This window comes from Xiphias gladius, chromosome 8 (genome assembly GCF_016859285.1).
Source record: "Xiphias gladius isolate SHS-SW01 ecotype Sanya breed wild chromosome 8, ASM1685928v1, whole genome shotgun sequence".
In the NCBI taxonomy this organism is placed as follows: domain Eukaryota; kingdom Metazoa; phylum Chordata; class Actinopteri; order Istiophoriformes; family Xiphiidae; genus Xiphias; species Xiphias gladius.
The window spans coordinates 4,770,924-4,792,946 of record NC_053407.1 but is presented as its reverse complement, the minus strand read 5'-3'; the positions used below and the strand labels follow the sequence as shown (position 1 = coordinate 4,792,946).

The following is a 22,023-nucleotide window of genomic DNA, read 5'->3' as shown; positions in this document are numbered from 1 at the left end:
GTTGTTAAATATACTGTATACTGCAGAAGTACAATATCAAATCAAATGATGCTCTGCATTATTGTGTGTCTTTTCTATTTGTTTTCTTAGAGGATCCTTGTATCAAAACTTACATTGTGTATAAATCTGTGTTTTAAAAATGACCACAAACAGGAGTCAGTAATGGCAGATGACTCATATTTTGCCACAGGGCCTCCTAATGGGTAAATATGACTATGTATGCCTGCATAGTGTTTATTTCTGTTCCATGTGTACTGTATTTCTCAGTTATCAATAGAAAAGAAAAAAAATCACAGCAATCACATGTACACATTTGACCTTCTAAATTACACTATAAAGTTACAGTATTTACTGTGGGTTTTCATGTTTGGACAGTAGAGGAGGTAGAAATGTGACCAGTAGGAGGCGTAAATGTAGCTTACAGAGTAGACAATTGTAGCTAGAACTTGATGCAGACAATTGAGGTGTTACTTGTTATCATAGTAACATACTATTACAATCATAATAAATAACAATCAAAAGTTAACTTCACCTGCTTTTATACAGTATATTCAAGTGACAAATTAAAGGAAGAATCTGAATAAAGGAGTGACAACACTTAATAAATGCATTTTATCTCAAATTGTTACACTGACTGAGTAATCTTACAAAACACTACAATTTAATATATAATAAAATAATAATTAATAATAATAATAATAATATTAATAATAATAAATATGTTTTAAATGTATAGATTTTTAGCCTTTTATATTCAATGTCTCATATTGTCCTTATTTAATATAAGTCAGTAAAGAGACGGGTTAAACATAAATTAATTTGAATCATCAAAATACAGGATAAAGCAATTAGGTACATAATACATTGTTCTTCATAGACACACGCAAGTAGCCTTTGCATTCCGTTCTACCCCAGCTGTCATTGGTCAGGTTGCATGTCTATCATATTTGATTAGTGTCTGATTGGCTGGAGGGACACCTACGGCGGCAGAACAAACGCCATTGGTTGAAAAACTAGGTTAGTGGTCCGACAGGCATGACGGTGAAGAGAAACTGGGTCACCGATCGAGATTCGTTTATGTCACAGCTGTGTGGGTTGCTGTTACATATTACCCATTGGCTTTCAATGGATAGACTAATCTCAGTGGACCTATTGTAAGTATACAGTGAAAACAAGCCTATGGGTAATCGATATTGCATCTCAGTGACTTTTGTGGGGTTTAATTCATGATGAATGTCGTCGATGTTTTCCCATCGCCGTGGTCATGTCAGTGTGGTTTTCTAGAGCAGGAGGAGGGACGTTAAGCTCGCTGGTCAAGTCTTTACAGTTAGCGTTCCTTAGCTAGCAGCTGTATGCTAATATTAGGCAACGGGACTGCCGTTAGGGATAAAAGGTAGGGAAACCGTCCCCAGTAAACCACGTCAGCTTTAACTGTTGTCAGCCATTACCAGGTCTTTGAGAAAGCTCGTGCATTGGTAAGTGCCGGTCCGTATGCTTGTTAAAAGTTAACTAAACATCACCGACGTGCGAGCGAATAAGTTAACAGTGCTATCCGATGCTAGCACGGCAGCTATGTAAACAGGCCTTGGTGGGTATCTGGCACACGGTTTCTTCAACAGCATCCATCCTGTTGCAATAACTTCAAAGCCCCCATATTTCTTCGGTTAACACAGTAACGTGTGGTTGCAACCCATACTGAGACCATAGCTGTTTCGAGACAGTGGGCTCATGATTGGTTATGAAATATCGTGACACGGTGTTGGCATTGGTGCTGGAAATGTGGCGACCGCTCGATTTCTGCAGTCTCCGCAGTGGTTCCGAAAAGATGGTCACGATTTTGGCCTTTGGGATTTGGTTACATCGTGCACCAGGCAAAAACGCTGCCTTTTGTTGGATGATTATCAGAAAGAGATCCCAAAATTTAGCTCAAGGAGCAAAGGGTTTTCATGAGAAGGGTTCCTCGAGGTCTCTGGCAGGATGAGGAATGGTTGCCTTTCATTGTGACTTAATGTTGTTGTTTGGGGATCCTTTGCGTCAAAAAAATCTGTTAATTGTTGATTAACAGTTTACAGTGACTGTTGTTTTTATTTTTATTTTGAGAGTTTTTAGTTGCCTTTTATATTGGTTGGATTCTTAAATGTGCAACTTTGTTTGGCAATGTTTTTCTTCTCATGCCTGTTAATTTCTTTCTCATAAGTCTTCCTCAACAGTAGTGTTATCAGTAGTTTATGTATTAACGTTTTCATGACAAGTACAGTATCTGCTGTGAACTTCAGACTTGGAATGACAAGTGTTGTTATTTTTGCATGTAGAGAGGTAGCAACCTACATTATTGCTTATCAATACTGATATGTTGACACAAAGGCATTTTGATAACACAAGTTTGTTGTGATGATTCAGCAGGGCTGTAGTTAACCAGGTGTTGATCATGAAGACAAGCAAACCAGTCATTTCTGTAAGGAAAGTGTTCAATGAAAAAAAATAATGCAAAGGTCAGTATAATGGAAAAAATTTAAGGGAAACAAAAAAAGGTTGATTTGTTTTAATTAAATTTAGCAACTTCTATACAGATGGTCTGCCTCATCATGAATATGACGATATTTTTCTTCCAGTTTGGAAACTCGGTGAATCATGCAGAAAACCCAATGGAGCACACTTTGCTATCAGTAGCAATATATGGTGTATCCAAGAGTTTTGGTGACAGTATTAGATGATTTGATATTGGGATACCCAGAGCCAGGTGATTTCGATTATTATTTTTATTTGATTACATTTAAATGATCTCCTTTTCTGGTCTCATAATGGCTATGCTATTTTCTGAACGTATTAGATTCTTTTTGTGTAATGAAATGAAGTTCTTTTCCGGTCCTATCCACCTGTTACTACGAATGATTGTGTCTCATAGTTTTCTCTCGCCAAATTATGGATACTGAGGTATTTATTCAAAATATTGTGATTGAAGCTTTCTGTCTGTTTTGCTCAGCTCAGTGACCACTACCAGAGTTGTAAAGTTTTTTGAATGACTGTCAGCCATGTTAATGATCAGTGGTTGATTTTAATATTAAATGTTTCTGGAATATAGGGCTGTCCTATTTTTATTTTTGGGGTTTGAAGCTTCGAGGGGGGTGAGAGGGCTGGGGTTGATTTGCAAAGAGAGACAATGACAAAAATCAGACTTCAATGTTATACTTTGTCAGCATGCAGGTATCAATAACATCAGCAATGGCAAAGCTGTTGCTAACAGTTTTCAGTTGATTTCCCAAATTCGTAGAATTTCCTTTGGCATATCTGACACTTCAGCATCCTGCTACTGTTGTTGTAACTTTTGAGCCTCTCATGTGGTCACATGTCACTGTCCCAGCATCAGTGCTGGTAACGTTAGATGAGAGTTGTGATAGACAAAACTATCATTAAGATTAAACGTCCTTGTCTGAGAATAACTAATAGTTAATGTGGTGCATAATGAATAATGTTGGATTACTATCTCTTATTTCATGGGCTATTTGGAATTGATCCTGTAGTGTGTGTATATATAACAACAATACTTGAAAAAACCCCATAGCATTCATATACTGATTTGGATGTCGAATACCATGGCATCGGTTGAAACTTTGAGGCTTCTGGTCAGCCCTACCGGAATACAAAATGCGCGTTTATTTTTAGATGGTAGTGAAAAACAACAGGTGTTGGCTCTTCCCAGAAAACATCGCAAGTGGGTCTTAAATTTATACAAAGGCAAGTTAATTATGTGAGTTATTAATGAGAAGCCCTGCAAATCCACACTGGTGTGTTTAATGATTCTAGCTCATGAGACATTAACTTGCCCATGTTGATGTTGTGAAGCTGTGCAGGGATTTACTTTAGACAACCAAAGTCAATGTACTAGTCGATGAACTGCTGGCAGACCAGATTCCGCAAGGAGGAAGTTACTTCCATGATAGTAAAAGCAGGGAGGGCAGGAAATAGCATGAACAGGGTTATGAGCATAAACTCTGGGAGTAAGCATGGCTAGCTGACTAACAGCATTCCATAAGTTTTAAATCTACAACTTCAATCAGACTGAACTTGCACAAGGCAAGTACCTGGTCTAAGTGCAGTCTGTACATGTCCACAAAGTCTTGAGAGGACTTCTAATCCAGCAAGATAGCGAAAACACCTGTGGTGATGTATCTTGGATTTGGAGGCCCATGTTGTTATTTACCAAATGGTCAAAATAAACCCTTATAGATTGCTCTTTCTTGTATCAATGAAAAGGGCTGATGCCTAAAAATGCTTTTAAACAGAAAAATAAAATGGGCTGCATTGATTTCCTGAGAGTGTTTTTAAAGGAAACGTTTTATATTTTATTCATTACTTGTTATTTTTTTTATTATTTTCTTTTTTGGTGCTGGTTTTTCTCACTTGCATGAGAAAAAAACTGTATTGGGACCAGCAGCTTCCTGGAGACCCCGATGGCCTGGCAACTGGTCTTGGGAAAGGAATTCCTTACACAAATGATCTTTTCTACATTTTGGATTTTGTACAGATTAAACAAACCAGATACAATGCATAAATTTGTGAGTTTTAGAGGTGCTCTAGGGTGGATTTTGTTGTCTGCGGTCAGAGCCATGCTCTCTGTTTACTCTGTCTACAGTCTTTGTGCAGAACTAAGTTAGTTAGAAGCTGGCTCCAGCCACATACAGTTAGATACATAACATAATTTGGACAGTGACACAATTTTCCGGAATGATGGGAAGGGAAGAGTATGGAGAAGGAAAGGAAGCATACCCCATCATCTGTCAAACATGGTGGAGGCAGTGTTTTGACATGGGCATATATGGCTGCCAATAGAACTGGGTCACTGGTGTTTATTGATGATGTGACTGCTGATAGAAGTAGCAGAATGAATACTGAAGTGTATAGGGCTACACTATCTGCTCACATTCAGCCAAATGCTGCAAAACCCATTGGACTGTTCTTCACAGTACTGATAGATAGTGGCCCAAAACATACTGCCAAAGCAACCCAAGAGCTTCTCAAGGCAAAGAAATGGAATATTGTCCAATGGCTAAGTCAGTCACCTAACCTCAATCCAAAAGAGCATGCTTTTCACTTACTGAAGACAAAACTGAAAGCAAAAAGACCCCCAAACAAGCAGCAACTGAAGGCAGCTGCAGTAAAGGCCTGGCAAAGCATGTCAAGGGAGGAAATTCAGCATTTGGTGATGTTCATGGTTTCCAGACTTCAGCCAGTCACTGACTCCAAAGGATTTTCATCCAAGTATTAAAAATAATCCTTGTGTGTATAATTATGCTGGGTAGTCCATTTACTTTTGAGCCCCTGAAATTGAGGGACTATGTATAAAACTGGCGGTGATTCCTAAACATTTGATGCAATATTTAAATATTTTAATCTCCTTGTACTGAAGCTGAAAGTCTACACCTCACGTGTGTGTGTGTGTGTGTGTGTGTGTGTGTGTGTGTGTGTGTGTGTGTGTGTGTGTGTGTGTGTATTTACGAATATGTATATATGTATACATATGTATATATGTATGCACATGTATATAAATTTGTATGTATATAAATATGTATGCATCTCTTTGTATGTATATAAATATGCATATGTGTGTATGTATATAAATATGTATATGCATATGTGTATATGTATATAAATATGTATATGCAGTGGCACTCAGAAATATTCAACCCCCCCAAAGATTTTAAGGATTTATCTATTAAAGGTTTCTTAAAGCGCAAGATTCTTCTTTGGATGACTTCTTCATGAGTTGAGTGATACATAAAATCAACACAGAAAATGCATAATGTAAAATTTCTGTGTAACAGTATATTTTGTTAAGACAGCCATGTCATCATTATTCAACCCTACATAATATTGTTGTTTTCAAAGCTGTCTGATAGTTTTTATGGCCTAAAGTGGAGTTGAAACATAATTAAGCATTTGGGAACTCTATAATGATCCTTCATTTGCATCAGCTTTGATGCATATATAAACCCCACCCATGAAGGTATTCAAGGTGAGTTGCAATTATGAGAAAGACAAAGGAGCTTCCACAAAAGCTGAGAGAGGAGATTATTTCATCACACCTGAAGATTTCCAAAAAATTTAATATTCCAAGAGATACCATTGGGAGCATTATAAGGAAGTTTAAAACTTATGGAACAGCTCCAAACCTGCCTGGCTGTGGAAGAAAGCCCAACATTTCATCAAGGACCCTTAGCAACTTAGTCAGAACAACTAAGAGAAACCCCCGTGTGACTGCAAGACACCTACAGGATGACCTGATGAAGGCTGGTACAAGTCCTTCAGTGGCAACAATAAGACGTGTACTGAATAAACAAGGACTTCATGGCCGGACTCCAAGACGCAAGGAACATCAAAAGTCGACTAGAATATGCCAGAAGGAATTTGGATAAGACTACAGAGTTTTGGGAGACAGTTCTATGGACTGATGAAACTAAACTGGAACTGTTTGGACATATGGACCAGCGGTATGTCTGGCGTGCGAAAGGCCAGGCTTATGATCAGAACAATACCATCCCCACGGGCAAGCATGGAGGTGGGTCATTGATGATGTGGGGCTGTTTTTCTGTGGCAGGAACTGGCAATCGTGATTGTGTACCTTGCATCATGGATTCCCAGAAATACCAGGCCATTTTAAAGAGGAACGTGATGCCTTCTGTTGACAAATTAAACCTTGGTGATCATTGGACTTTCCAGCAAGACAATGATCCCAAGTACAACCTCAAACTCAACCAAAGCTTGGTTGAGAAAAAGATCCTGGAAAGTCCTAGAGTGTCCGTTTTAGCCACCAGATTTAAATCCGATTGAAAATATTTGGTGGAATTTAAAGAAGGCAGTTGCAGCACAGAAGCCATCAAACATCACTGAGCTAGAGGCTTTTGCAAGTGAAGAATGGGGGGAGATTCTGATGGAGAGGTGTAAGAAACTTGTCAGCACTTACCGAAAATGTTAGAAGTTATAAAAGCTAAAGGAATGCGCCACAAAGCACTGAAGCTAGGGGTTGAATAATACTTCACATGCAAATGCGTTAAGAGTTACATTTTTCATTTGAACTTTAAAATTAAGTCAATTTCTGTTGTCAAAATAACTCAAATATTTATCAATAAAAAATTTTTGTTGTTTAATGAGGTTTTTTGTCATTTATTGTCATTATCTTTCATCCACAACACTATAATGTCTGAGGTGAGGGGGTTGAATATTTCTGAATGCAACTATGTGTATGTATATACGTGTACGTGTGTGTGTGTGTGTGTGTGTGTGTGTGTGTGTGTATAGAAAAAAACATTTTATGAATGTGTGTGATTGGTTGAATGTGGCATGTAGTATAAAGCGCTTTGAGTGGTCTGTAAGACTAGAAAAGCTTTATGTGCAGTCCATTTACCATTTTATATCTCTTCCTAATTTGCAAAATTTTGGAATCAGTAGTAGTATTGGCATCAACATTGGTATCGATAAAATCTTCACTATTTCGATCACTGGTCAAGTTGGAAGTGTTTGTGATTTGGGAAATTGAATGGCTGACCTGCTACAACAGTTTTGCTGGCTGTTTCCTTATTGTCTGAGTAGGTGTAGAGTGTAGAACAGAGGAACAAATCTGATTGGCATGCTGACTCACTGACGAAGTAGTAGTAGTAGGTGGTGGATGGAAATTGAGGCTGGCTGGTTTGAGACCATAGAGACTGGCTTACCCAGTTTCCACTCCAGCACCAGTTCCTTTCAGTGTTCAGTCATGACATAGTGGTTATCCCCTTCTAGCTCAGATCTTTGTCTCAGTAAAAGAGCTCACCAAGCCTCCTCTGACCTATTAGTCTGCTGCCTGCTACTTACACAGTGCTTCTTGAGCTTTGCAATTTGTTGTCATTGCACATTAAACATTTAAGTGGCCACCAACGTGTTTTTTCGGAACCCTTTCAGGAATTGGTCACAGTTTCAGACTGGTTTTTCTATTGAGTTGTCATTTGCTTTATCCTTTTAAATTCTGTTATTACATGATTAAGAGTGCAAGATTGTTTACTTGTTTTGAAGTTTTTATTTTATTTTATTGATAACAGTCTCCTGATTGTCTGACTAGCAAACTGATGCATGCACTTGATATACCATGGCTGCACATCGTATACATTGTTGTACTACTACTACTACTACTACTACTAATACTAATACTACATTTTCATCTGAAGACAGACAATAAAACAACCTGACACATTTTCACATTTAAACAAATAGTTTATGGAAATATGACCCTTACTTTTCTAACTCATACATTATTAACACCAAACTCGAATTCACACATCAGGAAGCGCTACTCCTGTTGACTATTTGTTTCACCTCTATCTAAACAACAATAGTCCAGTTATAGCTTGGCAACCGTAACTAGGCGCAGCGGGCCTGTCAAGCTTTGTATTTCTCCACATGTTAAAGTGGTGTGAAGTAGTAGTAATTGTAAGGGATGTCTTAAACAGTGTGGTCATTAGTTCAAATATCAGCTGCGAATGTTAGCATGTCTGGCTAACTTGCTTACTACATACAAAAAGTATGTTTGCACCTATGTGGTTTTTTTTTTTTTTTTTAAGAAGGAATAATCAAACGCTAATTTTGGCCCATTTTGACAGCACTAATATATGGACGCTGGTCCTCGATGGTATCAGAGGCCAGGCTCACTTTTAGTGGCTCTGTCTTGCTCTTTATTGGATTTTCAAAGTTTACACTTCAGAAACTCCAGCCAACATTACCTGAGATAGCATTATGTTTGTCAAACACATTGATTAGTCCTCATCTTAAATTTTCACCATGTAACGGTTAATTTGATAATGTACTGTTTTAAAATATTAAGTTTGAAAGCTAAACAGATAAACAAGGTTATCTTAGAACAAACTATTTGATCATACATTTTTCCTTCCCATAGCAATAATATGATTACTACCGGTACTTGCCTGGGACCTTGAACTGTATATTTAAGACTGATTTTAAAATGAGTAAGCTGGAAAAATTAACAAGTCAGCCAGAGAGGGCATTTCCAACCAGCTCATGGAGCTTACAATGGCCTAATTAACTAGCTAGCTACAGCTGATAAAGGCGACAATTATCATTGCAACTGGGAAAATTGATCGGCAGTGGCTGAAAATGAGTCTGCTTTTGACTTCCTTCATCTAAAATCAAGGATCCATTGTTTCAAAAATTAGTAATAATTTTTAATGGTTACTCTGCCAACATTATCATTGTAAACTGCATACGTGTCATGCTAGAATGGAAAATGTGACAGTAACTACCAGTGGGGCTCAGGAAATCCTCAACTAACACATACTCTGACCTCTGGTATGGCAATCACTGTTTGCAGATCCAGCTGAGCTGTCAGCAGTGCAGTACCTCAGGTGCTGTTGGAGCCAGCAATCTTCAAAAATAAGACTACAAAGGAAAAATGTTTAGGCTAAGTCTTCTAATTTAGAGCTACTTTAGATTATGAGGTTATTTAAACCTTATTCACACGTTTCCAAGATCAGGGTTTCTTTTGCCATTATAGTGTTCATTAATAGCAGGGGTATCGAGTTACAACTTATTTGGAAATTGTTAGTAAGATTTGAGGTGTTTAAATTGAACAGCAACCACGCAAATTCAGGTTGCGTCAAGTTAAAACAGAATAAAGAAATTGTGCGTTTTGCTTTCATATGTACATGGAGCTTTAGGATATCATCCACTTACCCAGATTCAGTTATGACATTTTTCAGGTCTCTTGTTTCTCGTGTTGCACATATTGCTTTTAATCAAGTTTTGTCATCTGAACAGTGTGATTGTCTTGTTAATTTTTTCTGATCTATTTTGTTTATATGCTAAGGTTTAAAGATTAGATTTGAACTTGACAGTTTTCTCATTTCTCTCCAGAGGTTGACGGTTTGTACCAGCTGCTTAAGGATCAATTCATATTGGGCTAGGCTGGCCACATCAAACTGGATGAAACTAGGTCAGGCTGAATCAAAACTAGACCAGATCTGAACCGAGCAGACCAGACTGATCCAGACGATACCGGGCCCATCCAGGAGGCCTGTTCCAGGTTCCTATCCAGGTAACTGTTCTCCATGTGCAGGATGTTCTCACTCATATTTAATGGAGATGAATTTGAGCCAAGGAGCTAGCTGATCATATGCATCAGTCTGATACATGGGAACTGTCACTGAGTTAACTACATTAACAGAAAAACACAAGGACCTACATTTTTAATACTTTTTCTTCCTGCCTTGTCTGTTCCTACTTTACTAAGAAATATGGGTATATAATGATACCTAGCATTTCCTGAAAACATTAAATATCCTGTAAAAGAAATAACATTGTGACAGCAGGTTGGATTTGGAGAGTCTGCAAGTTTGGAACGTATTGCCCACCAGGGACTTTGTAGGTACATTTCCATCTCCATTATGCATCAGTAAATCTCAATCTGACAAGGCATGAAAGTTAATTTTTGTTAATCCCTGCTGCTGGCTTGTATTTACCAACACTTGCAAGTTGGGACCTTTATGTTGATTCATCCATCAGGCTCTAGTATGGCAGGTAACTCTGAATATTTGTCAAATCAACAATGTGTTTAGATTCAGTCATTAGATCGATATCTGCTAAAAAAGTGTTTATAGAAATGATACTTGGTTATTCCAGCATTCAGGCACAAATTTTGTAGAATTTTTATAGCCTGTTTCCCCTTGTTAGGAACCCAGGAACCAATTTAGGAAGTCCAGTAGTTCCTGGGAGCCTTACCTGTGTTTTTCAGGGGAAAAAGGGTCTAAATTTAGTTCCTCTGCCATTGTACTTAGCCTCCAGAAAGTCCCCGCTCTGGTAGGTAGAGTTAATCATTGACCCTGGAACTATCAGGGTGAAGTTTGTGGTGCTGAACTTTGCAAATAGGTCAAACGTAAGTCTTGTAGCTGCTACAGTTTGTTTATAGTATCATTCGCACAATGAACAAGCATTTGAAGCCTCTTGGATCTATATTAAGATGAGGGGCATGCATTTCTTGTAATGTTTATTAACATTAAATACTAAGTTATGTTGTTTGATTTCCCAGTTAGTCTAAAAAGAGCAACGTAATGAGCAAGAGTGAGACTGTGTGTAAGCGTGACAGAGAAGGAGCAGCAATCTGGAGAACTAACAAGTCCCCAAGTTAAGTTCTCGTGACACCTTAATTCATGGAACTATTTGGTTGAAAGGGGTTCAGTCAACAAGAAATCTGAGTATTGGATTACTACACAATTAATGCCAATTAATTTATATGTCCAAGGTTCTTTACTAAATGTGGCCAGTCAGTCACTTAACTAAACTTTGCCCTATATAAAGCTGTAACTATTAGATCGATCAACTGATAAATATTTTGATAATTGATTGCAAAAATGCCAAACATTTGATTGTTCCATCTTCTCAAAAGTGTATTTCTGCTCTTTGGACATTTTGATGACATCACCTTTGGCTTTGAGAAATTGTGACGGGAATTTTTCACTGTTTTCCGATATTTTATGGACTAAATGATTGCTTAATCAAGAAAATAAGTGGCAGAATAATCTAAAATTTGTAGCAGCGTTAGCCCTTTATAATAAACTAAATTAACCCAACAACTAAACTAGCTCTCTAACTGACTCTTAAGCAGTTGTCAGTGTCTCAGAAAGTGGTTAAGAAGTTTGTCAGATTCAGTTGAGAAAATACCACAGCTTAATTTAAATACTTTTCTAGGATAAAATTTGGGAATTGGAACACATGACTCGTCACAACCACCAAATTAGAATTAGAATTCACGTTTGATAAGAGTCCTGGCCTGAAGACGTCTACATGCCAATATTCAGTTATAGCATCACTTCTTGTCAACAGGAAATTACATCTTTTATACTTTGATGTAATCCTCCTAGTGGCTTGACCACAAACTTTTGAGTTTTCATTGAAATGTGTTGCCCTGGCAATTTCGATGTTTCACCATGAGACAGGACGCTGTTGTTGAGGTGCTTGGGAGGCGTAAACTCACGAAACCTAGCACATACATCAGAAGTGGCAGAAATTGATATCTGACGTGGGTCTCCGGATTGGGTTGGGCTAAATGGCTCGATAGCACCCCTGCAAAATTTCATAAAAAGTAGCCCTCATGGTACATTTCACCCAGATGTATGAAATTCGGTTGGTACATGTAACATCCTAAGACTTAAAATAAAGTCTTGTGGTGCCATGATTGACACACAACAGGAAGTCAGCTATTTAGAATTCACTGGGCAATTTTGGTGCAGTTTTTGCCATTTACAGACATTGTATTTTAACAAACTCATAGAGTATTAATGAGATCAATATCATACGTGGACCTTCGTGATGCTAAATTGCAAAGCTTTTGAGTTTTTGTTGAACAGATGTCCATGGCGACATCTACTTAATTAATACAACCTACTGGCAACAAATTACTAATACCTCTGCTCCTAGCAGGTTAACCAGATCCACCTCATATTTGGTCAGCAAAGTCTTACGACCTTGATGATGCTAAATAGTGAAAGTAGAGACTTTTGAGTTTTCATCAAATGGCGTTGTGCAGATTCAGCAAATTGTATGCTCACTGTGGAACAAGAAGTTGTAACTCGACTACAAATGGTCAGGTCTTTCTCAGATTTCGAAGGTTTGATAAGACTCCAGGCCTGAAGACATGTACAGGCCAATCCTCTGTGAGAGAAAAATGAACAGGGGTGTTGTGTAGTTAAAATTAGGGATTGTGCCAGATTAGGGTGTATCTACGTGGTGTTAGCGAAGATTTAGTGACTTTTTTTAAAATTTTTATTTTATTTATTTATTTATTTATTGTAGCTGTTCACCAGGCTCTCAGGAGACTGAATTGTTCTTGCAGTAATTCTGTTTCTTGATTGGTTCTGGTAGGAAGGCAACATTTGCGATTGAGATGTCTTTATATTGATTTTGTTGTAATTCTATGAATGGGTTATTGTAATTGTCATTTAGAAACCATTTCACTGAATATTGTAGTTGACTTGCCACAAAGTAATGTTGTAAGTTTGGTGTTTACAACTAGGGATGGGCATTTCAGGCCAAAACACTATTCGGGATTCAAAGTATTCGCCCCACCTTGATATTTTCTATCAAGACTATTTTATTGATAGACACTTGTCTTGTTCCCTCATTATTTCATTAGAAATTAGGCAAATAAAAGGTCTGGAGTTGATTCCAAGTGTTGAATTTGCATTCGGTAGCTGTTCATGAGAACTCTCAATTTGTGGTGCAAAGAGATGTTGATTCAAATGAAGTAGGCCATCATTAGGCTGAAAAAACAAAAGAAACCTATCAGACAGATAATAGAAACTTTTGGAGTGGCCAAATTAACATTTTGGTACATTTTTAAAAAGAAGGAATGCACTGGCGAGCTCAGGAACACCAAAAGGCCTGGACGACGATGGAAGACAATTAAAGTGGATAATGGCAGAATTCTTTCCTTGGTGAAGAAAAACCCTTCAGAACATCTAGGCAGGTCAAGAACACTCGAGGACGCAGGCGTATCATTGTAAAAGTATACAATGATGAATGTAAATACAGATGATTTACCACAAGGTTCAAACCACTGGTAACACTCACGAACAGAGAGGCTAGATTTGACTTTGCTGAAAAACATCTAAAAAATCTGTCCAGTTCTGAAACAACATTCTTTGGACAGATGAAACCAAGAATAACTTGTACCAGAATGAAGGGAAAAGAAGAGTATGGAGTAGGGAACGGTCCGTTATCCAAATCATCTGTCAAACATGGTGGAGGCAGTGTTATGGCATGGGCATGTATGGCTGCCAATCAAACTGGGTCACTGGTGTTTATTGAGGAATCCATCTGCTTCACAGTACAGATGGATAATGACCCAAAATGTACTACCAAAAGACATCTTTTAAAAGACAAAATTGAGGGCAGAAAGACCCACAAACAAGCAACAACTGAATTCGGCTGCAGTAAAGGCCTGGCAAAGCATGTCAAGGGAGGAAATTCAGCATTTGATGATGTTCATGAGCTCCAGACTTAATGCAGTCCATCAAAGTATTAAAAAATGAAACTTATAATTGTGTTGGTTTGTCCAATTAGTTTCAAGCCTCTGAAAAAGAGGAACTATGTATAAAAATGGCTGTAATTCCTAAATGGTTTATTCAACATTTTTGTTAAACGCCTTGAATTAAAGCTGAAAGTCTATACTTCAATCACATCTTCAATGCTTAGTTTCATATCCATTGTGGTGGTGTACAGGGGCAAAATTACAAAAATTGTGTCACTGTCGAAATACTTATGGACCTAACCGTATTACTATAAAGACGATAGTTGTATTAACTTAATTTAATGTTTAATGAATATTCAGAAATTCCAAAACCATGACCCATCCTTACTTCCAAGGCATATAGTGATTTATTATTTTGTTTGCTAAGAGAAAAAATTGGGTTATTTGTTTTTCCAATGGAAGTGAGTAGTTAAGGAGTCAAGTGATTTAAATTATTTGTCTCTAGGTTAAGTGGGAAGTATTGAATATTGGGGCAAGCATTGGGGTAATTTTTTTATTTTAAGTGAAATAAGGGAGATTGGTCCAGTGTTAAAATCATGTGCTATCTGACAGTGTGAAGTGGGAGAGGGGAAACTTGGGCTGCGGAATCCCAGGCATCCCGAGACACATGTTGGTTGGCTGGTTGGCTGGTTGGCTGGCTGGCTGGTTGGTTGGTTGTGTGGTTGGTTGGTTGGTTGGTTGGTTGGTTGGTTGGTTGGTTGGTTGGTTGGTTTACTACTCAGTTTATGGTGTAATTTGAAATAATGGAAAACATGTTAATAACGTTGAAAGTCTCCTCTAGGGACAAGTAGGGATCCTGTAAATATAATAATAAATCAGAAGCGAAAGGGTAATTTTATGTTATGAATTGGTGTCGTGGCTTTCCTTGATATTATATTATTGCTGCAAGCAGTTAAATGAGGATGTCAAATAAAGAGAGAATGGGAGAGAATTGTGATTAATGGATTGTACTTATATAGCAGTTTTCTAGCCTTATCAACCACTCAAAGTTCTTTCCACTATATGCCACACTCACCCAGTCACACACACATTCATACATCTATACATACACACTCACACACCGATGATACATTGCATTTTGGGCTTCAGTATTTTGCCTCTCAACATGCGGACTGGAGGAGCCGGGGATTGAATCACCGACCTTCCAGTTAGTGGATGACCCGCTTTACCTCCTGAGCCACATGTGGCCCTGGGTCAAGTTTATAGTGTTCTTATCCAATGGATGAACCAAACTTGTGCAGGGTTCTGAATAGAAATGTCCAGTATACTTTATTAGATGCTTTTAGCCATCAAGTGATATGATTATGGATTTGATTTGTTTTTGTTGTTAAAGATTAAGTTCAATAGTATTCTGTTATCTGATGGATGATAAAGCCTGTTTGATCTGAGATGAGTAACATTGGGATGACTGATGGTTAATGGTTTTTAAATTTATGTCGATTAGTGAGAGATGACGGTAACTGGAAGGTTGGATTTGGTCTTTGTGGTGTTTTAGTAGAAGTATCATGATGGCTGTATTTATGTACGTGGGTTTGGTGGATGTAGCTTTAATATCTGTGGTTACTCTATAAAATTGTGGTAAAAAGATATGCCAGAGGTGAGTGAAATTCTTGCTGTCATTTTGGATTCTAAACTCAAGTTTGATACCCTTACTAGAAAACTTTCATTTTTCATATTTCAGTTTTCATTTGTGGTGACAGGAGGTAGAGCGGGGAGAGAATAGCCAAACAAATATGCTCACTGATGAAGTGAGCGCTGTGTCCTGAAGTAATCCATCAAATTTTTGAGAGTGATCACACTTGTGCACCATAAAAAATAATATTGTTAAATAAGACTTATAGTGAACGGATTTAATTAAATTTTCTCAGCCCTCGCATATCCATCTGACAATGTAACAGCGTTAGGCTGCTCACCAAAAGTTTTGTTCTGTTGGATGTATGTAAGTATGTACAATTAACATTTTTCAGACTCTTTTTGAGCTCATCATCTGTGACAGATGTAATTCTTGGCTGCTTGACAGATTTTATCCCGGGTTTATTGCTGCAGTAAAGATGTCAGGAGACGCTAAGAACTAATTTTCACTTGTCATGAATTTATTTCCTCTGTCACAGCGAAACATGTTACACCAGCCATCAGAAACTCCTGCAGGTTAAACTAGACTAACCAAACACTTTAAGGCTGATAATCTCTGAAAGACTCAATATGGATGGACTCGAAAACACTCACTAGCCTAGCAGCATAATAAGGCTACAAACAACCCATAATGCAACACTCAGTGAAAGACTGTAGTTACACTGGTACTCTCTCCATTAAAAAAAAATATAAGTTATGATGAATTAACACTTACTTGTCTGGTCCTGAAATATAAGACAACCTCACTTTTTTAAGCCTAAGTTTCAGAAAAAAATATTGTCTTATATTAGGGCTAATATGGTATCATTTGTCTCCGCAGAATGGTAGTGAACTCTCAGCATAGTTATTTTTGTTCATTCAGTTTAGGCGCTGCGCAAAAATGCTAAGGCGCTGGGCCTAAGTCTTGTAATGGTAGGGAAACCCCTGTAAGGACATAAATGACCCTCGCCCCCGATGTAATCCCTTAATTCATCAAAAATATAATAATAAAAATAAAAAAAGACCAGAGGGGCAGGAGATGGTAACTGTAGAGTTCAAAGGTGCAGAACTACTTTTGGTCAGTTCTCTTTTTCAATAAAAGGCTCACAATTATTCAGATTCAAAATCACAATGAAAACTTAGTCTTCACCATGCAAGTAAAACAATTACTTAAATAACAACAAAGATGTGAACACTTAACAACTTTGATTTAATTGTGAGATTCACTCGCCTAATATATACCTACGACTGTATTCGTACTTAAAGGTCCCATATTGTAGAAAGTGAGATTTCCATGTCTTTTTTGATTATAAAGCAGGCCTAGGCGCTTCATAAATACTGTGAAAGTATCCACAGTCAATCCATGGAGAAATGCACACAGCCCATATTCAGAAACTGTGCCTTTAAACGAGCCGACAGGACTTCTGTAAATTTGTGAAGTTACAATTATATAGTCAGTGCCCTCAACTATGCTCCTAGCACAGCCCACCGGGACGCACCGTCCAACCATTCTTTTTTATTTTTTTTATTTATTTATTTATTTTTTGTCGTCGTCGTTTTAACTTTACTAACAACACAACACCAAGTGGTCGTTCCATCGCGGAGCTAGCAAACTACAAGACAGAAAACTGTTGAGGAAACGCTGCACAATTGTTGGATGCCAGGAAGCCTAATCTGGCCTTTCAATTCTTGAGTGTTACCAGTGGTTCGCACACTGTGGTAAATCATCTGTAGTTATATTAATGAAGGTGTCTCTAGATTTTAGACTTTGAAAATGATACACCTAGCTCCTCAAGAGTGTTTTTGATCTTGATAGATGTTGTGAAGGGGTTTTTCTGCGATCATCCACTTTAGTTGTCGTCCGTGGGCTTGTGTCACAAATACTTATGGACCTAACTGTACAGAATATCCGTTGCAGTACTTATCTTTATATGTTTTATAATTTTTATCTGTATGGTCCGTGTTAAATAATCAAATAAATAAATTAGATTTATTTATTTCATGTAACTGATATGGTCTGACCTAAATCTGGTTGGGAAATGATTTCTGTGACATACGGTATTTCTATACATGAAGTTAATGAGACATTAGTGGCTTCCGGTTTATTCTGCCTCCACATTTAACCTAGATGGCATGATGTTTGCTGCATGTGTCCAGGCAACTGTAACTGTGTCTTTGTTTTCTTGCGATGTCTTGAATTTTTCTTTAGTCTTTGCACAGTTTCAGAATTACTCCTCTCATGCTGTCACTGACAGTTAATTGTAAACTTTATGTTTTTGTATGTTCACAGTTGAGGGCTCAAGAGTGGATGGAAGGAGATGATTTTAACACAGAGGCAGTGATGAACATCTGTGGTGAGTGTGACTTCATAATGTTCTGGCTTTACAACAGCAGATGTTTTGACCCATCTTAAGGAATATCTTTTATCTTGTTTTTCCTTATGTCCACGTATCAGCTCTCTCAAAGAGAGTGAATTTTTTTTTTTTAGAGTCTTTCTCCCTAAAAATCTTCCCCACTGTATGCATACCTGAAACTCCCATAATTGCTGATACCGCCATCAAGACTGCTTTGATCTTGACCATTAGCTTTCACAGATATTTCTTGTCACAGAATCCTGCAGTCAATAACATGACTAATCCTGCACATAAATTATTGGCACCTCTGAATTTTAAGAACAGAATTTAGAATATCTTCAGAAATAAAAGCAAATTAACCAATATTGTATAATCACAGTATTTATAATAAAATGTCCAAAGTTACTTAACAACACCAAAATAAAGTTTTCATATAATGAAATGAAAATTACAGACATAAAATGTACTCTTGACACAAATATTGGCACCCTTTTGATGAATTTAAATTACTTCCTCAAACAAAATAAAAAACAAATAAGACGTGCCTGTGCTCTATTTTCAGTGTTCACATTACCTGTATTAACCAATGAATGATGGTTTACTGCATAAATAGGGGCTGATGGTTTCCATTTTGTTTTTCACAATGGCGAAGACAAGAGACCTGTCTGAGAGCATCAGAAATTGTATTCTAAAAAAACATAATTCCAAAGGCTACAAGGCAATCACCAAGGATTGTGAAATCCACCGTTTCAACAGTTTGTTATCAAGACGTTTCACGGCTGTAATACTGTAAGACACTTCCAGGACATGGTGCTAAAAAGAAACTCAATGAGAGAAGCCTACAAAGGTTGTGGAATGCAGAAAAACACCCAGCAAGACATCTTAAGAACTTCAGGCTGACCTTGAGCCATCTGGAGTGGTAGTTTCAGCCCGTACCATACACTCAGAAGACTAGATTTGAGGTGAATGTCTTGGGTTTTTCAGCAAGATAACAACCCAATGCGCACATCCAGCAGCATAAAAGAAAGGGTTAAAAGAAAAAGATACACTGTTATAAACTGGCCAGCAATGAGTTCTACCTAAAGTCCCATTGGAAAAACTTTGGAGAGAGCTGAAATGTGCCATCACAGAAATTACTTCCTGCAGTCTTAAGAGCTTGAACACACAGCAGTGGCGGAAACTAGCAGCAGACAGGTGCAAGAAGCTTCTAGATGGAAACGTTTACAGGCTGTTATTGTTGCCAAAGGTTCTGCAACCAAATATTAATGAAGGGTGCCAATAATTGTATCTGGGGTACATATTGTGTTTGAATTTTTTACTATAAATGTTGTTTTTTTTAATTTTCTTTTGTTCAGTAACCTTTGACATTTTATTAAAATATTTTAATTATACAAAATGTGTTACTTTGCATTCTGGGGTTTCTGGCTTGCCAATTATTTCAACCAGGAATGTACCTTGGTTATTAGAAGCTTGTTTCCATATTTAAGGTAGCTGACTTATGCATGCTACATTTAGGGTGACTGTCCCTTCTGTTTATATTTTGTTCCAGTCATGTGCACTTTAATTAATATCCATGGAAACAGTCTGCACTGTGGAAATTTTACAACAAAGATGATTTTGTTAAGTAAACTTTGTCCATTATCTGTTGATGCCAGATAATGGCATCCTCATGCTTTGTGGCCACATAAACAAAAGTCAAGAATGCATTTTCTAAGAATTTTAAACAAATCTATTTATTTTATTTCTGCTCCTAAATGCTTTTATCTGCCCACAGTAAGGATACAATTGTCAGTTATTACAAAACACCTGTGTTTAGAAAAGGCAGTTAGGAATGGTTCGGCTGAATAATAGAGGTGTTTGTCTTTTCTTTGCAGATGACCTGATGGCAGACCAAAGGATGGACATCTCTTCTACAATGACTGACTTCATGTCCCCCGGGTCCACCGACCTCATCTCCAGCTCCATCAGCACGCCTGGCATGGACTATACCCGCAAGAGGAAGGGCAGTACCACCGACTACCAGTAAGAAGACCAGGAGTGAGAGGCAAAAATGGAGAAAAGAAGGAAGGAGGGAAAGAAATAATGACAATGAGAATGAAACAAAGAAAAGAAAGTAAAGAAAAAATGGTACAGAGGCAACAAACTGCACCAAGGGGAACAAATTCAGTTTGGAGAAAATGAAAGGAGGAAAGAGAAAAAAAGGAGTTAAGGCAATACTTTACAATGAGGTACACAGAAATGTGAGTAGTTACCAAGGAACAAGTGAGGAAAGAACCAGATAATTAATGAATCATTAATGAGTAGTTCCTTAATAACTCACCACTTTAGTAATAACCAATTTCTTCATAATTGTTCCTGATTAACTTGGAATCAGCCGCTGAGTGGCACAAACTAATAATGATTCATTCATTACCCATTACTCATTACCCATTATTCATTCATTACCCATTACTTAATCATTAGTGAACTGATTAACTGGCTTGCGGCTCTAGTAAGGTAGCATGATGCTAACTCCCAGTCATCTGTAATTATCTGTTAAGCAGTTTTGTAACTAAAGCAACCTGCGATGTGATGCTGTGGTGGAATGAAGCTTCATCTTCCCTGAGCATTGGATATTCTTTTTTTGTGCTTTGTTTTCATTGATAAAGTTATAGTTTATTTATAAGGATATTCTGTCTATTACATATATTTTTAAGTCATCATCACTAATGTATCAGAAAATAACGTGGATGTGAATATTAATATATATGTAGCTTGAATATTATGATTAAAATACTTGTTTGGAAACCCACTGTCTCTGATTTGTTGTTAAGGAACTTATTGTGATACAATGATGATGTAATGTTAAATGGACTACACTTATATAGCCCTTTTCTAGTCTTATCGACCACTCAAAGTGCTTTACAGTAATGAGGGACTACTCAGTAACTACTCCATATGATGTATCAGTTTACTTTAAAGGGCACAAAAACGGTTGGTAATAGCAAGATAATGATGACGTGATGTGAAACTACTCAGTAACTACTTCGTACGATGTATCACTTTAATTTAGGGCACAAAGAAAGGGTAGGTAAAGGTCAGATAATGAAATAATGAGGGACTACTAAGTAACTATTCAATATGATGTGTCACTACTTAGAGATGCATAGAGAGTAACTTATAATTAAATAATGAGTAATGAATGAGTTTTTACTAGTTTGTGCTGCTCAGTGGCTGATTCCAAGTTAATCAGGAACAACTTATGAAGAGAGTGGTCATTACTCTTTCACAGATAATTGTGAACTATTCATTACCTAATGATTCATTAATATTGTATCTCCCAGTGTGTTTTCTAGTAAACCATTATTAACTACTACGCATTCCTCAATTGGGAGTTATTTATGAAGTACTCATTAATGATTCTTAAATATTGGGTCATTCCTGATTCTTTCCTCACTTGTTCCTCAGTAACTACTCACATTTTTGTGTACCTTATTGTAAAGTGTTACCAGAGTAAGAAAGAGAGAGAGAAAAAAGAGTGAGAGAAAGAAAGAAATAATTAAGAAAAATGACAAGAAAATAAAAATAAAAAGAAGGCAGTTTCACTGACTATCACAGTAAACAGAAACACATTCATAATTTATGGTCTCATTAACTTCATGACTGATTATGGAGAACCGACATTTAAAACCTATTGAATTAATCTTAAAATCATTTTGACTGTGCAGGCTCTGTCACGGTCCCTATAAAAATGTGTACTATTAAATATTTAGTCAGTGTTGCTTTTACACATTGTAAATAATCTCTCGATACCTCACTGACAGAAACTGATTAATATATTTGTGTTTCTTTTGCAGAATTGATGGCTTCTCATTTGAGTAAGTTCAACAACTTTATAGATTAAGCAAAAGTTTAATTAATCAATCTGAAATACCAAAGACCTACAATTGATTTTGCACCATGAAATAATGAATAGACTTAAAAAAAAAAGCTACTGAACCCAGTGAACCC

The 22,023-nt window shown here is 37.2% G+C and overlaps 1 protein-coding gene across 2 annotated transcripts in view; it reads left to right on the top strand.

Moving 5' to 3' along the window:
• The first annotated feature begins 1,030 nt into the window (after positions 1 to 1,030).
• Positions 1,031 to 22,023, top strand: part of arntl1a (aryl hydrocarbon receptor nuclear translocator-like 1a) — a 40,353-nt gene continuing 19,360 nt past the window's right edge. The window contains exons 1-5 of one of the 2 annotated variants that reach the window (XM_040132629.1): positions 1,031 to 1,154; positions 9,898 to 10,078; positions 17,970 to 18,033; positions 19,908 to 20,055; positions 21,870 to 21,890. In XM_040132629.1, coding sequence (XP_039988563.1) covers positions 17,988 to 18,033; positions 19,908 to 20,055; positions 21,870 to 21,890 — 215 coding nt within the window. In that variant the 5' untranslated portion in view covers positions 1,031 to 1,154; positions 9,898 to 10,078; positions 17,970 to 17,987. The other variant, XM_040132630.1, reaches the window with a different exon arrangement.